At 46.9% G+C, this 16,727-nt stretch overlaps 1 protein-coding gene across 1 annotated transcript; it reads left to right on the forward strand.

Annotated features, from left to right (window-relative positions):
- Positions 1–6,083: 6,083 nt before the first annotated feature.
- Positions 6,084–11,348, forward strand: AVPR1B (arginine vasopressin receptor 1B; the record flags this gene model as incomplete). The annotated part of the gene is made up of 2 exons (XM_082615181.1): positions 6,084–7,032; positions 11,020–11,348. The coding sequence occupies 2 exons, from the start codon at positions 6,084–6,086 to the stop codon at positions 11,346–11,348; spliced, it is 1,278 nt and encodes a 425-aa protein (XP_082471307.1).
- Positions 11,349–16,727: the final 5,379 nt, after the last annotated feature.

Raw genomic sequence — 16,727 nt, forward strand, 5'->3', positions numbered from 1 at the left:
GAGTTAGATGTTGATGATGGTTGCACAACAATTTTACTATACTAAAAATTACTGAACTGTATACTAATTCTAAAAGATAGATGCACCCCAACATTCATAGCAGCATTATTTACAATTGCCAAAGTATGGAAGCAACCTGTGTCTATATATATATATATATATATATATATATATATAATGGAATACTACTCAGCCATAAAAAAGAATGAACTCTTGCCATTTGCAGCAACATGGATGGACTTGGAGGGCACTAGGCTAAGCCAAATAAGTCAGAGAAAGACAAATACTGTGTGATACCACTTATATGTGGAATCTAAAAAAATACAACAAACTAGTGAATAAAACAAAAATGAAGCAGACTCACAGATATAGAGAACAAACTAGTGGTTACCAGTGGGGAGAGGGAAGGGGGCAGGGGAAGTATAGGGGTAGGGTGAAAAGGGGGTTTATTATGGAATTATATGAAATCATGTGTGTGAAACTTTTGAAAATTGTAAAGCACTATAGAATTTAAAGAATCTTTCATTCAATAAAAAAGGTGCATTTTATGGTATGTGAATTATATCTCAATTAAAAGATATATACATTAAAATGATTAATATTTATTGCCAAATGCACAACACAAATACAAATGGACTCAGGTGCCAACTTAAATAAGCTCCCATTGACCAAAACTGGGACAATCTGAGCATCAAAATGATAACTCTAAGTGATTGCAACACGCTAAATATATTTAAATCGATGATTTGAAGAATTCCAGGGAACCAATTCATTATTTGAAAACTATTAATAATGGAACAGTATTAAGCATTAATTTTGTCTTTTCTGTGCAAACTGTACCTCAGGGTGACCAAACAGTTGATGAAGAGAAGATTCTCTTTATAGGATTATTTAAATTAATAAGCAATGAAGGAATGATAGAATTAGAATATAATAATATTGCAATCCTGATGAATTAATAGATCCATGCAGTGGACCTACTACTGGCCACTGACATCATAAAAAGATAGACAGGGCCTCCCTGGTGGTGCAGTGGTTGACAGTCTGCCTGCCAATGCAGGGGACACGGGTTTGTGCCCCAGTCCAGGAGGATCCCACATGCCGCGGAGCAGCTGGGCCTGTGAGCCATGGCCGCTGAGCCTGTGCATCCGGAGCCTGTGCTCTGCGTACCGCAAAAAAAAAAAAAAAAAGATAGACAATCAGACATTATTTATCCCTGATGGAAGCATCCAATAATACCTATGAAGTACTCTTGCTAAAAAAAAATCTAACCAGAATCTTATCAGTCCTCAGTAAACTGAGGAATTTATTAAACAACTTCACAGGGATGCAATAGGATAAAATAACAAAAACAAAATGACAGGGAACAAAGGAAACAAAAAGATGAAAATGGAATCTATAAAAAAACAGACTTAAGAGACACATTAACTGGTGCCAATGTATGAACCATTTTTGAATCTGGATTCAGACAAACTCTTAAAAAATTTTAAGGCATTCAACCATTTTTTATTAGACAATCAAGGAACTGTGAAAGCTGACTCAATATTTGATAATGTTAGTGAATTATTCATAGTCTGGTGGATTATATTATAGTTATATTTAAGAATCCTATTTCTTTAGAAATACATCTGAAGTATTTACTGATGAAATGATATGACGTCTGACATTTGCATCAAGACAATTTTGGGGTGGAGGGGAAGTGAATGAAGAGTAGATAAAACAAAATTGGCTATCCATTGATAATTGTTAAAGCTAAGTGATGGAAACATGGGGTTTCCTTATGCTATTCTCTCTACTTTTGTATATGATTAAAATTTTCTTTAATAAAAAATTTTAATGGAAGAAAATTATTACCTCTAGGGATTTGAAAATTATTACCTCTAGGGGTAATATCATAACTACAGTATAGAATCATTTGACTCTTTATACTATGTGCATGTAAAAAGTAAGTAGATTTTAAAAATTAAAAAGTGAAGAGGATCTACCATAAATGGAATACTTAATGGTGAAACTTTAGAAGCCCTTTCACTAAAGTCAGAAATCAATGTTGCCTGCCCTTCAACACTGTAGTGGAGTCTTAGCTATCACACTCAGACAAGAAAAAGAAATAAGAGCAAAATAGATTCAGAATAAAAGACAAAAAATGATTGTTGTTTGCAGACAACATTATATGTATAGGTAGTCCAAAATAATTTACTAATATGAGTGGGCAGCAAAACTGCTGAATTTAAGATCAAGTTACAAAAATCAATGTTGTTCCCAAATACTGGCAATAACTAATTAGTTATTAGAAAATGCGATGGAACAACATTCTATGTATAATGGCAACAGAAATTTTTAGGTATATGGGAATAAATCTATCAAAAGTTTGGAAAACATTTATGAAGAAAACTATAAAATATTATTGAAGGACATAAAAATAGATCTGAATAAAATCATAAATATGTCAGTTCTCCCTCAAATTATTCTCAAAATTCAATGCTTTTAACCAAAAGCTCAACAGAAATTTTTGTGGAACTAGACAAACTGATACCAAACTTCACAATTTCAAACTGGTGAAAACGATTTTGAAAATAAGAGCAAAAGGGAGGCTTGCTTTTCACTATATATTAAGGTTTATTATAAAGCTTTAGTACCTAAAACAGTGAAATAGTAGATCAGGGATAGAAAAATAAAACAATGGAACAGACCAGAGACCCCAGAAATAGCCCCATACATATTTTGAAACTCAATATATTATACAGCTGCCAGTGGGAAATAAATGGAGTAATTGGTTTGCCATGTGGGAAAAAAAAAAAAAAAAAAAAACGAAGTTAGATTCTTACCTCACAGATACACAAAATGAATTCTGAATGGATTAAAGACCTAAAGAGTGAAAAACAAATGTTAAAAGTGTTAGAAAAAAATATGGGATATCTCTGTTCTTGAGATAGACACAAAAAGCAGAAATGATAAAAGAAAATATTGATTTCATTAAAATTTAAACTTTCTTTGTAACAAATGACCCCATAAGTAAAATTAAAAGATAAGTGACCGATTAGAGAAGATATCTGCAACGTCTCAGAATACATAAAAGATTCATATCAGAACATACAGAGATTTCCTACAAACTGATAAGAAAAACCACCCAATAAAAAATTGTGCAGAGGATATAAACAACTCACAGAAGAGGAAATCCAAACAGTAAATAAATACATGGCAAGATATTCAAAATAATTAGTAATCAGAGAAATAGAAACTAAAAGCAACATGAGATGCTATTTTATACCTACCAGATAGGTGAAAATTAAAAAGTCTGGCTGTGAGGATGATAGAAACTCAAATGCAGCTTGGGGGAGAAAAAATCAGGAGAACAAATTTAGAGATAAAATATTTAAGATTTAAGATATGGTCCTATCTAATTGAAAATTCATACATTGTATGACACAACAATACTGATATCAAGCATATACTTCTCTATGTACACCTGAGAGAAATTCTCACACACGAACACAAAGACACATATAAAAGAATGTTCATTGCAGCATTAAAAAATAAATAGCAAAAAAAGAAAAAGAAAAAAAACGTTGGAAATAACCTAAACTATAAAAATAGGGCACTGCATAAATAAAATGTTTTATATTCACATACTCGAATGTGAATGAACTAGACCTATGTATTATCATGGACTGATCTCAAAAATAAAGTAGAATTTAAAAAGCAAGTTCCAAAAAAAAAAAAAAAAAAGCAAGTTCCAGAATGTAGTATTATATCATTTATGTAATATGTAACATTTTAAAACATATGTTTAAATATATATAATTTTAAATGAATACATCAAGAAATGACAGCCCTTTTGAGTTTTGCCATCAAGGGGAAGAGATTGTAACAGCTGGAGGTCGGGGTCCAGTGACTGAGATGGGTTTTATATATATATATATATATATATATATATTTTTTTTTTTTTTTTTTTTTTTTTTTTGCGGTACACGGGCCTCTCACTGTTGTGGCCTCTCCCGTTGCGGAGCACAGGCTCCGGACACGCAGGCTCAGCGGCCATGGCTCACGGGCCCAGCCGCTCCGTGGCACGTGGGATCTTCCCGGACCGGGGCACGAACCCGTGTCCCCTGCATCGGCAGGTGGACTCTCAACCACTGCACCACTAGGGAAGCCCTATATATGTTTTTTAAATGCACAGCAGTAGAGTTTGTTTGCCTGCCGATGGGAGTGATCCAGTAGAGAGGCTTAAAATAATTATTCATAAAGAGCAAAATCCTTGAGAAGTTGGGGCTTGGGCTGCAGAGCACAAGAGGAGGATGCTAGGGTATTTTAGGTGAGAAATGGTGAGTGTTTGAACTGTGGAGTGGGATGAAGTGGAGATGAACGTGTGGGCTGTTCAGGACAGAGACTTTTCAAAAAGTGATGTTAATTGGGTGTGTGGGTGGGTGGATGACCCTGTAAATGGGGGTCCGGTTTGATTATAAGGCTAGACAACGGGACCTCTGGTACGATGATGGGTCCCGGCCTTTCTGAGGGTGGTAGACGATGCTATTGTCACTTCTAAGGAACTTCTAATCTGCTCTGGAGAGTCCCAACAATCCACCTCCTATATGTACTAAAAACAAAGTGAATTCCACAACCACTACCACGCACTACTTTCTCCACTGAGTTGTAAGCTTCCTCTGGGCCCCGGGGGTCTATTTGTTTTGCTTCAGTGCCTCTCACACACTGGCTGTTAGTCAAGGCTGCTCTGGGGAAAGCACACTGCGCTGGGTCTAGTCCTGCCTCTACTGCTTTACTAGTTCTGTGATCAGCTAGAGCAAGTCACGTGACTTCTGCGGCCTCAGTTTTCTACCTCACAGGGTGGTTAACTGCCTTGAGGCTACTGCTGGTGAAAGACTCCGGGGGGTGGGGGCTGGGGGTTAAACCTTCCCCTGAACCCCAGGACTCCAGGTCTAACTGCTCCCACCCCACCTCTCTCCCATCACCACCACTGACCCCTCTCCAAACACATCCTCACATTTTCTTCCCCCCCCTTTATGGCTCCAAGTCTCCACCAGAGTCTGTGGTCAGACGTCACCCCCAAGGGCCGAGGGCTCCGTCTGGGGGCCCTGCCTCGCCCACTTGGCCACCCCTGCAGATTTTGGACCCTTCTGGGCTAACGGGGACCCAACAGAGCAGGCAGCCTTGGAGTCCCCACATAGGTGGGTGGCCACCACCCGTCCCCCGGGGTGTGCACCTGTCTTGGGAGACAGACCGGGGGTTCCAGGTGCGAGCCAAGATGAGTTTATCTGTCTGTCTGAGGGTCCGTGGGTCCCGCCGGCTGGTGAGCGCTTGCTCGCGTCGTCCGCTTCTCTGGCTCCCTGTCCCTGGTCCGCCGCCCCCTCTGTCCCTCCTCCAGGACCCTCCCCCGACACCTACCCCCACCCCTCCACCCAGGCTCTCGGTCCTTCCTCCTGTGGGTGTCACTCCGCCCTCCTCTGCAGGAGCCAACCGGCGCGCCGAGAGGCCGCTGCGCTCTGGCTGTGCTAGAGCATAAAACTCGCTCCGCCGAGCCGCTGCGCTCCAGCTGCCGCTGGTCGCCGCACGCCGGCCGGGACGCGTGGGCTCGGCTGGGGCTTCCAGGCCGGCGGGCGACACCGATGGCCGGGAGCGCGCCTCCAAGCAGGCTTAGGGACATCCGCTTTCCGCTTCCAGAAAAGTTTGGAGAGAGTGAATTTGGGGTGCATTTGGGAGTGGTGCCAGCTCCCCCAGCCTTCTTTCCCTTCCAGAGGCCTCACCGTGCACAGCCTCATCCATTCTTCCTTTCCTGACACCTTGCCTCCCTGACCCCTCCTTCCCTTCGCTCCTGGGTTCCCCCTCCCCTCTCTGGGATCAGCATCTTCTCCTTCCTTATCTCATTCTCCATCTTCCTCTCTATCCCCATCTTCTTAACGATTTCCACCCAGTTTCAGCCTTTTCCCGGTCATCCCCAACCTTCTCCTTTTTTCCATCTTAAAACTTCCCCTCCCCACTCCATCTCATTCAATCAACCTCTCCACCCACACTCACACTCTCCATCCATCCCTGTCCTGCCTCCCGTTCCCTCCCAGCAAACTTCCACCATGGATCCTGGGCCTCCTTGGATCACCAACCCCGCCCCCGGGAGCACCCTCTCTGTCCCCAATGCCACCACACCCTGGCTGGGCCGGGACGAGGAGCTGGCCAAGGTGGAGATCGGCGTCCTGGCCACTGTCCTGGTGCTGGCGACAGGGGGCAACCTGGCTGTGTTGCTGACAGTGGGACGGGCAGGCCGCAAGCACTCCCGCATGCACCTGTTTGTGATGCACCTGGCCCTGACGGACCTGGGTGTGGCACTCTTCCAGGTGCTGCCCCAGCTGCTGTGGGACATCACCTACCGCTTCCAGGGCCCCGACCCCCTCTGCCGGGCCATCAAGTACCTGCAGGTGCTCAGCATGTTCGCCTCCACCTACATGCTGCTGGCCATGACGCTTGACCGCTACCTGGCCGTTTGTCACCCCCTGTGCAGCCTCCAGCAGCCCAGCCGGTCCACCTACCCTCTCATTGCAGCTCCTTGGCTGCTGGCTGCCATCCTCAGCCTCCCTCAAGTCTTCATTTTTTCTTTACGGGAGGTGATCCAGGGCTCTGGAGTGCTGGACTGCTGGGCAGACTTCCGCTTTCCTTGGGGGCCACGGGCCTACATCACCTGGACCACCCTGGCCATCTTCATTCTGCCTGTGGCCATGCTCACGGCCTGCTACAGCCTCATCTGCCATGAAATCTGTAAGAATCTAAAAGTCAAGACCGGGGCCTGGAAGGTAGAAGGAGGGGGTTGGAGGACTTGGAACCGGCCCTCACCTCCTTCTGCCCCAGCTGCAGCCACACAGGGGCTGCCATCCCGGGTCAGCAGCACCAGCACCATCTCACGGGCCAAGATCCGAACTGTGAAGATGACCTTCGTCATCGTGCTGGCCTACATCGCCTGCTGGGCGCCTTTCTTCAGCGTCCAGATGTGGTCTGTGTGGGACGAGAGTGCCCCCGATGAAGGCAAGTGTGTGGTCTGGTGAGGGGTGATGTGGGAGCATGAGGTGGAAAAATGCGGAGAGGAGAGGACAGGAGTATTAGGACAGGGTCACGATGGCTCACAAGGCCACATAGGTAACAGATGAGTGAAGCAGTTAGGAAAGATGGCGCCTGTCCCATGTAAAAAGGGACAGCTGCAACTCCCATCCAGCCAAAAGATGCCATGTGAGTATCTTTTGCGTGAATTTCCATATTTTAAAATTTTGGTAACTAATGTAAACATTTAAAAATACTATTTGGCCCTAAAAAAATATGACCATTAGTGGATTTGGCCAAGCAAGTGGCAGTTTGCTAGATGTTTGAAAGGGATTTTCAAATGATTCCATCCAGGATGGCAATTTGTGGCCCATGAACTACGTCTCTCAGCACTCTTCCCCCCTGCAACTGAACATGACATTGAACTCCTTTTCAACAGCCACTTTCAATGAATTAACTTTGGTGCACAACCCTGAAATGTCAAGTTCAACACTTTTGTCTTGCTAATGAGAAAGCAGAGGCTCAGAGAGGAAACATGACTTGCCCAAGGCCACAAAGCAAAGTGAAAAATAGAACCCAAGCCTGGTGCCTCCTTCATTTTTCCCTCAACTACATCCTCCTGCCCCCCGCACCCCCATAACCCTGGCTCTGAAAGTGATGAGGAGAGGGCCCTTCCTCCTATGTGAAAAACAAAACGGGACTGTGTTCCAGTTGGCACATAGAAGGCCTTGCTCTGGTCATGTTTTGGAGTGAGGTAGATGGCAGCCTCCTAAGTTTTAGACACTGCCAGATAGTCAGGCCATTTGGGGGTGAACTTGTCCTCAGAAAGGTAGACACGGTGTCTGGGCACCCAAAATGTTGGAGAGAGGTATTCAAAGACATCTGTCCCTGCTCCCCTAAGAAGAGTGGGGGACAAGTCTGTGAAGAGGGATGACTGTGTCCTCTGCAGTGCATCATATCTTATGCACAGCTCGGGGTATATAATGGGTGCAGCATGTGACTACCCTAGGGAGGCCCTGTTTCCTCTGGAAGCTTCCTGAGGGTTCACTGACCAGCAGACCCTGGCTACCACTTCCTACGAGCTCTTAGGGAGTGCTCCCCCTTCCCTGTGCTTTTGTTTCTAATCTCATTTTGCGCATCCTAGAACACACTTAAGCCAAGTGCTTTGCTTTTCTGGAGAGATGAAGTAAGTGGAAGGCTGTTCATGATGTTTACACAACTCTGTGAGAGAAGGTGACAGCGATACTGAACTCTTACAGTCCCATCATATCCCTTCCTTTTTTTTTTTTTTTTTTTTTGCGGTACGCGGGCCTCTCACTGTTGTGGCCTCTCCCGTTGCGGAGCACAGGCTCCGGACGCACAGGCTCAGCAGCCATGGCTCACGGGCCCAGCCGCTCTGCGGCATGTGGGATCTTCCCGGACCGGGGCACGAACCCGTGTCCCCTGCATCGGCAGGCGGACTCTCAACCACTGCCCCACCAGGGAAGCCCCCATCATACCCCTTCTTAACCACCTTTCAGACACCAGTCTGGACCAGAGACTATTTATAAATTACCCTTAAAACAACGAGCGTATTAATCCTAACCACCTGTAGGGACCTCCCTGCTCTAGTCAAGCACAGAATAGAAGGAAGGGGGGCTTTCTAGTGCCAAGCACATTCAAGCCTTGTGCTACTTCGGGGTGACCTTCTCTACATCTGAGTAACCTGACACTCAGAGAGGTGAAATAACTGGTCCGAGGTGCTACTGCTAGTAGGAGATGGAGCCAGGAATCGAATCAAGGTCTTTATGGGCCAAGCTTTAACCGTGGCATGGCTTTATTCCCAACAATCACAGCTGAGCTGATGTCACCAGGGGTGAGAAGGCCATTCACCCCTTTATCAAGAAACCTACAAGATGATGGGGATCCCACCGTTCAGCCAGTGCAGGCTTTCCTGCTCGCCTGCTGTACTCACTGTCATCATCAGCCTGTCCCAGAGACCCATGTATAGAGTGACTTACCACTTACCAAGAGCCTCACTGAGTATGAAGTACAGGAACTAAGTATCCCTCAGAAAATGTGCTCCCTCAGAAAATTGGAAGCCCCCTGGGACCTCTGAGTCGGGCTGACATTCATTACTTTAGACTTACTTTCCAGTGCACCCAGTTTCCCTCTACAGCAAACTAGCCTCCTGGCCGCCTCTCCCTGAGTCTTTGGTGAGAAGCTGTCTGTACCCTTGCCCTTGGCCCTGCCCCCGACTGTCGGCTGAGCTTCCGTCAGAACGCAGTACAGGCAGTGCAGTGGCTGGCCAGGACTAGTAGTGGATCTGCCCTCGGGGGCTGAGAGGTGAAGCCTCTGCAGACTCCAGTTGCCTGGGCCCATCTCCAGCCCCTGCACTGGGCCTGGCTCAGACAGGGCCAAATCAAACAGGTGCTTCCCAAGTGAAGAAACTTCCGGAACCCCTAAGTCTCTGGCCTAGTCTAGGCACTACATATATATGTCAGTGGAGCAGACAGGATGAATACCACCCCTTAGCCAAAGCAACTTCCCAAGTCTTCTGCAGCCCCTGGGTATTAGGTTAACTGGGGAGCAGGCCAGAACCCAGACAAGCCTGAAGGAGGCAGTGCTTGTTGCTGAGGATGGTCTCTCCTCCACTTACAGGTGCTCCCTCCTTGCCCTCACTTCTGTGCCCTAGACCTGCACATCCAGGCCCAGGTGCCTTCAGCTTCCCAACTCTTTGATTCAAGCCTTCTCTCAAACATTCTGACCCTGTATCTTCCCTTCTCTTGGGCTATGAGTACCGCACTGGAGAGCATACCCTCGGGGAGGCGCATGAGGAATCTGTGTATCAAAAGATTTCATGGTGCTTTACAGAGCACGCACTTGAGCTTTGCCTTTGAGTTTGTTGGTTGAAATGGTGGCAAGGTGCAGGATTGCTGCTTTGAAGAGGGAAGACCTAGGTTCAAGTCTATGCCATAACCCTTAAGATTCCTTCCAGCTCTGACATTGTATTGGGTGATTCCACCTCTAAGATTCCTTCCAGCTTAAGCATTGTGCTCGGTGATTCTACAGCCTCCACTGAAGAGCAGGGTAACTCAGTCTGCAACCCATGCCATAACTGTAGCCGTGGTGCATCCAGCAGGAGGACGGGGCCCATCCCAGCAGCTTTCCTGTTGTCATGAGAAGTTTCATTTCATTTTCAGAAAGAGTATTGCATCTGGAAGAAATCTTATCAGAGTCTTTGAACTCTCACATTTTGACTGCCCAAGAGAGAAATTAGCTCCCCCACCCGCCAAGGATGGTGCATTCTTTGGATGTAATTTCTGATGACAGAGAACAGGTACTGGTCTGGAACGGGATGCCTGGATGCCCTGTACCTAGAAGGTGCACAGCTGGAGATGACATCATGGGACCTGTAGGGCTGTCAGCCTATACTGATCGCCCTACCAGGTCCCTATCACTGGCCTGGCACAGTCGATACTCACATGCAAAATGACTGAATGACAGAATGACTGGGACTGACCCCTAGGGGTCAAGGAGGACAGAATTTGGAAGGCAATGTGCACCCGTATCTATGACATAAGTGGGGATGGAGGTGTGCCTGAACCTGGCTAGAATCATGGTTATTTTTTGTGCATGTTTTATAGAAGTTGCTTCATCCTAGCTCTACATCCATTAGGGGATTCAAGAGCGAGGTTTTGAAACAAAGACAGTGTCTCCTATTTGGGCTGGTCCCGTCCTGGACTATGTTTGCACCTCTAAAGTCAACTCAGAGCAAGCCTCGGATCCTGTCGTCACCCTGTAGTACAAAACGAACAAATAAATCAGTGAGGCAAGACTCTGGAGTCAGGAGTCCCGGGTTCATGCCCCAGCTGTATTCCTTTCTAATTATAGAACCCCACGTGAGTCCCAGGTCCTCTCTGGGATTCAATTTCCTTCTCCGTTCAGTAGGGACTGGGACTCTCTCCCAGGTCTGAAATTCTTGTGCTTCTCTCTCGGCAGATTCAACCAATGTGTCTTTCACCATCTCCATGCTTTTGGGCAACCTCAGCAGCTGCTGCAACCCCTGGATCTACATGGGCTTCAACGGCCACCTGTGGCCGCGCTCCCTCTGCCGTCTGGCCTGCTGCGGGGGGCCGGGGCCCAGGATGTGCAGGCAGCTCTCCAGCGGCAGCCCTTTCAGCCGCCGCGCCATGCTGCTGACCCACTCCAGTGGCCTGCCCACCCTCAGCCTCAGCCCCAGACTCAGCCGGAGGCCAGGGCCCGAAGACCCACTGAAGGATGAAGAGCAGGTGGACAGGGACACCATCACCGAGACCAGCATCTTTTAGAGAACACTCCCTGGAGTGTGGCGAGGGTCTCTACCCATCTCAGCACTGGGTGTAAATGCTGGGAGCACAGGGCTGGAGTTAGGGGAGCCCAGTTTGAGGCAGGACGAGGAGGCCAGAATGGCTGCTCCTACTCTTGGTTACACAGCTGCCGTCGTTTGCTTCCAACCTCACATGCTGGGAGTCAAGGAGAATCAGACTGTCTGCTTCCCTGATCCTACCACATTCACAGGGTGTATGGGAACCACACCTGCGGTAGATGTGGTGCCCCAGATCTGACAGGCCTAGAGCTGTCCTGTCTGGGGGTCCACAGGCAGCAGAGACTCAGAGGCTGGTCTCTTATCTTGTTTGTCCCATCCTAACCTGACTAGCACATCCCAATTCAACCAGGAGAGGGAAGGAGTGAAAACCTGCGAGAAAGACCCTGTCTGCATCCTGAGTTTTGTTTTTTGGGTTTTTTTTTTTTTTTTTTTTTTTTTTTGGTAGAGAGAGAATTGTTTAATGAAGAAAGTGAATAGGTGTGAAGGCTTCGCCTGCTATGCCCACCTGTCTGCCGAAGGGAAATACAGGGTTAGCACAGCACCTGGTAACTGGTAAAAACTCTGCAAACGCTACTTCTCTTCTCCCCACGCACCTCGTTTAGAGTTAGGGTGGGTGATGGGGCACAGTATTGCATATTCTCAGTGGAATGACCAACGGGGGGTGAGCGTGAGAAGAAAGAGTGAGGAAAGGAGGAGATGAAAATGGTCACAATAAAATTCCGAGTGGGAGGAAGCCTCGAAGGCAGCAGGGATTGGTCGCTCTCCCTCCTCCCCTCAAGGGGTCCACATGGCTCCTGACTCTTGGGGATGCACAGAGGAGACATCCTTTGAGAAAGTGGGACTTAGTCATGGCTCTGGATTTGTTTGAGGCTCTTCAAAGCTTCCACACGAATCACATGCTTGCCGTGATCAAATCAGGAGCCCAGGACTGGAAACTCGGCTCTGCCGTGGGGTATCTGTATGACCTTGGTCAAGTCACCTCCCTCTCTGGGCCTCAGCTCCTCACCTGTAGAACAGAGATGATCTCTAAGGCGTCTCCCAGCTTGAAACTTTCATGACTTTGCAAGACTGGAGAAGCGTTCTCTAAGGACGTTCTAACCAGTAGGCTCTGGAAGAATTGTTGTATTTTCATGACAATGACATTTATGCCCTTTGACTCAATTCTGGTGACTTTGGTTCCTGCCTTGGCCGTACTGTCCGCTTTTGCCCTCAGTTCTGTGATGCTGATGCCAAGAGAACCTGGCAGGTAGAATCTGGGGCTTTGTCCCGCTCCTCATTATCCGCAGTGGGATGTATACCATGGGATAACCTCCCCACCATGATTCTGGTTCTACTCAAAGCGATGGTCTTGATGGTGGAAAGACCATCAGCTGAAGTCAGGAGAACTGGGTCCTGGTTCTACCACTATGCCACCACCAATGGCCTTGCCCTCTTCATTATGAGGGTCAAATAGGACTGTGCATGTGTAGGTGGTTTGTATACTCTTGAACTATACTAAACACACGAACCCATACTAATGTAGGGATTGCTGATCTAATTCAGAGCTCCTGAGAGTGCTCCAGGGAGCATTCACTCTCTGCCCTCCACTCCTAGGGAAGTTTTGAGGGGTGACTGTGGCTTTGGGGATACACTTCCTTAAGAGGCCACTTAGCTCTAAGAAGTCTCATTAGGCTTCCTTAAAAGAAAAGAACCTAAGCTGAGTGTTGTGAAAAGCACCTCAGCCCTTCAATACTAGAGAAGTGGAGAGCGGGACACAGACCCTAATGAGACCAAGGCTCAAGGTGGATGTGGGAACCCACTGTCTCTCTTCACTGCACCCTGTTGCTAATGTCAGGCTCTGACATCCAACCACTTCTTCCCTGCCCATCTGTCCTGATGGAGCTGGGCTGAGGAGCCTCCCATGCCAGCGTGAGCTGTTGAAGTTGCCCCTTCCTCTGCTTCCACTTCAGACCACAGTTCCTGACCCTGGTGCCCATAGTAGGTACTAAGTAAGTCTTTGCTCATCACGATGACTGGGAGGTACAAGGGATACCGGCCTTGTACCCCCAAACCTGGGTTTGAGTCCTGATCTCACCTCTTTTCTACCTGTTTGAACTTGGGCAAGTTATCCAATCTCTCTGAACAACAGGCACCTCATTTGTTAAATAGAAATAACAATGCCTGCCTTGTTGGGAAGGCACCAATGTGAGGCTGTAGACTATACAACACTCTACTGATGTTAGAGAAGATAGTGGCCTGGCTCGGGATTGCATCCAGTGGGTGACTTCCAGGGCACTGGGCCCAGGAGACTCTATAGTAGGGAGGCGAGAAGAGACCTGGAATCAAGATTGGCTAGAGCCCTTTCCATGCCTACTCTGTGCCTTCTATAGCAAAGAGTAGCACATAATCCCACTATTATATTTCCAGCTTTGCATCGCATGAGGGCGGATTTACTTGTGGTGGTGGTTTGGGGCCCTCCCTCTTCCTCCCATGGAAAGGCTGCAATTGACCTTTTCCAGAAAGCTAGTGCTGTCCTATGATGAGGCCAATGGGGAACAGCTGGACACTGGGCTGGGGGCTTCAGGAGCCTATTCTAGGAGGCTCCTGAAGGAAATGGCAGGATCCTGTCTGGATCTATGAATGATGGCTTTTGCAGTCCCTGTAGGAAGCTCTCACAGGCATTCAGAGCCAGCACCAGGGCCTTGGATAGGGTCCAGGGAGGTGGGCCTTGTGGGAAGCAAGAAGGAGGTCCCGTGCTCTCTGGGTCAATCTCATTTCTAACAGCTCACCCCAGGAAAAACTGAGCGATACTGTCCCTGGGCTGAGCAATTTTGTAAAATGTTTATGCCGTCCTGTGGACTCTGTGAAATACGGTACTTCAGTCCCGTGGAACCCATGTGGGAGCAGGGGTCTGGGGGATGGGCAGGGCAGAAGATGGCAGGAGGAGGTTAATTGCTTGACTGTGGGCATTTCTCTGAATGGCTTTTTATGTTGCTTGGTATAGGCCAGTAATTTTACAGATGACTCTGTGTTTTGTATGTAAATAGGTATTTTATCTCTCGAGGGGCTATTGCCTCAGCCTAGGCCACAGCAACTCACTCCTGGGTCCAGAACCCAGACATGTGTTTGAAATTGACCAGTACAACTACTTAATAACCAGGAGATTTCTGGGCATCTTTGTTTCCTATGGGCAATGACAATGGGATATGTAAGCTAAAATAAAACTGTGATCTCCTTGAACAGGGCAGGGCCAAGGGGAAGGTTGAGGGGTGGAGAGCCACCTTCTTGGTACCCCTACATTCACTTAAGAGGGAAAAGAAGACAAGAGTGACCTGGGATTTGCCCTGGGGCCACACGGTGGCAGTGTGGAGCTGAAAGTGTGTCTGAAGCAGTAATGACCCACAGGGACCTACTGGGAAAGTCAGATGGGTCTTCCAGTTCTTATGCCATACTAACTTTCCCTCAAGTTCTAGAGTCTTGTTCTCTCATTTGACCAGCTCTGCTGAGATACTTGGACGTGCAGTTCTTTTCGTCTAAGCTCATGGAGGATGTATTTGGCGAGGAGGGGCAAAGAACAAGAGGTTTCTTCTGCAGGGTAAGGGCCTGATATAGAAATTCCTTCCTGAAAGAGTGAGTGTATGAGAGAGCTAGGGGACCTCAATGATGAAATTATAATGTGTTTAGTGTAGAGGCCAGGGGCTTGGGTAAGAAGGCCTCTTGAGGCCCCTCTGGACCAGGAAGACTGTCCTGATCTGAGAGCAAATATCCCACTGGTGTTGAGCATAAAATACCTCCTCACCCTGTGGGTCTTGCTGGTCAATAAGTTAGTGTCCCTCATGGAATTCTGCTTCAATTCTATGGTGAGCATTGGGTGCTTGCTCCTTTAGAATAAAAATTCATGGAAGACAGGTCACATTTACTCTAGTCTACTGTGTATTCCCAGTTCATCACTGGCATGTAATCAACTTTCTACTGGTTGCCAGTAGCAAATCAGTTTATCGGTACCTAGGTATAAGATAGTTTTGGAGAGATTTTATCCAGTCCTTATCCACAGAGAAGCCCAGAGTGGGGCAGCATGATTCTTCCCTGGAGGTTCTGATGGCATACAACATGGGAGAGAGTGACTTCATTGCACCAGAAGCTGTGCTCCTCAAATGGTGTTGACTCGTACAGGCAACCATTTATGCAGATTTGGGCAGCTAACCCTTTAAGCTCACAGAGGTATCACAAACAAAAGGCCATTTTATTTCTAGTAACATGGCTAGCAATGAGGATCAGGTCATATTGTTAGCTGGCCCCAGTCATCAGCTTATTGGCCCAAGCTCCTTAGGATGTGAAATCAGTCCTCCTCTTCACTTATCAGGTCATCTAAGTCATCTGCACCATTGATGGTCAGCCAAACCTCTGTAAGTCACTTGGAGTCACACTTTCAACTCTATCCTTAAACAGCAGTTGCCAAGAATGCCTTCCCCTTATAAGCAACTGGGGTGAGTGCTAATGTTAACCTCTATGATATGCTTATCTGCCATGAAAGTCATACTTTTGAAGCCAATCATAGCAGAAGTTCACTATTGACCTTAATCAGGTGGTCAGTGGCATTCTTGTCTCTGTTTTCTCTGACATCAACATCCTGCTCCCAAGTATCATCACTGCTTCTGAGTTCAGTTCAGGCCAGTCCCTGGAGAATTTATTGAGTGCCTCCATTGTGTCAGGGCTGCTCCCTTTCCTTCTGCCTCTCTCTTCTCCCATCCATCAACTGTCCATCCTTCTTCCTAAACTGAGGTCAGAAACCACCTCTCTCTGAGATGTTTCTTTCTGATTAGGCCCACCTGATCTTAACATTCTTATACCCAATCTACTTAAACATTGATGAACTCTGGTTTCATTGCTCTGTGTTAATTCTCCCTTGTCACATGTTGTTTTGTACATGTTCCTGCCTGCCCCACAACTAGGGCATACATGCCTTGACCCCATCCACATGCTCAAGTCTTATTTTTGTGTTTGACCCTCCTAACTCCCAGGGCCTATCCAGAATTCTGCAGAAAGCAGGTGCTCTGTCCATGCTACTGCAGTTGTCCCCTCTCCTGGTGTGGGAACTGTCTCAGCAGTATCTCTGCCCAGTCTCTCTTGGGTGTGCTGTAACTTATCTGAATCTCTTCAGCACAGTCTTGAATTCTCTCTCTTTTTTTCTTTTTAAAAGAGATCAATAAAAAGTAGAGTTTTATTTCTGTTTGCAAAGATGGTGTCATTGTTGTTGACTTTGGTAGTGGTTAGTCTTCATTCTGCCTCTCTAATCAGTAGAATCTCTTTTTCCCCATTAAGAAAAGCTTCAACAAAACTGATAAACCTTTAGCCAGACTCG

The sequence above is a fragment of the Mesoplodon mirus genome (assembly GCF_964341445.2).
Source record: "Mesoplodon mirus genome assembly, chromosome: 3".
Taxonomy (NCBI): domain Eukaryota; kingdom Metazoa; phylum Chordata; class Mammalia; order Artiodactyla; family Ziphiidae; genus Mesoplodon; species Mesoplodon mirus.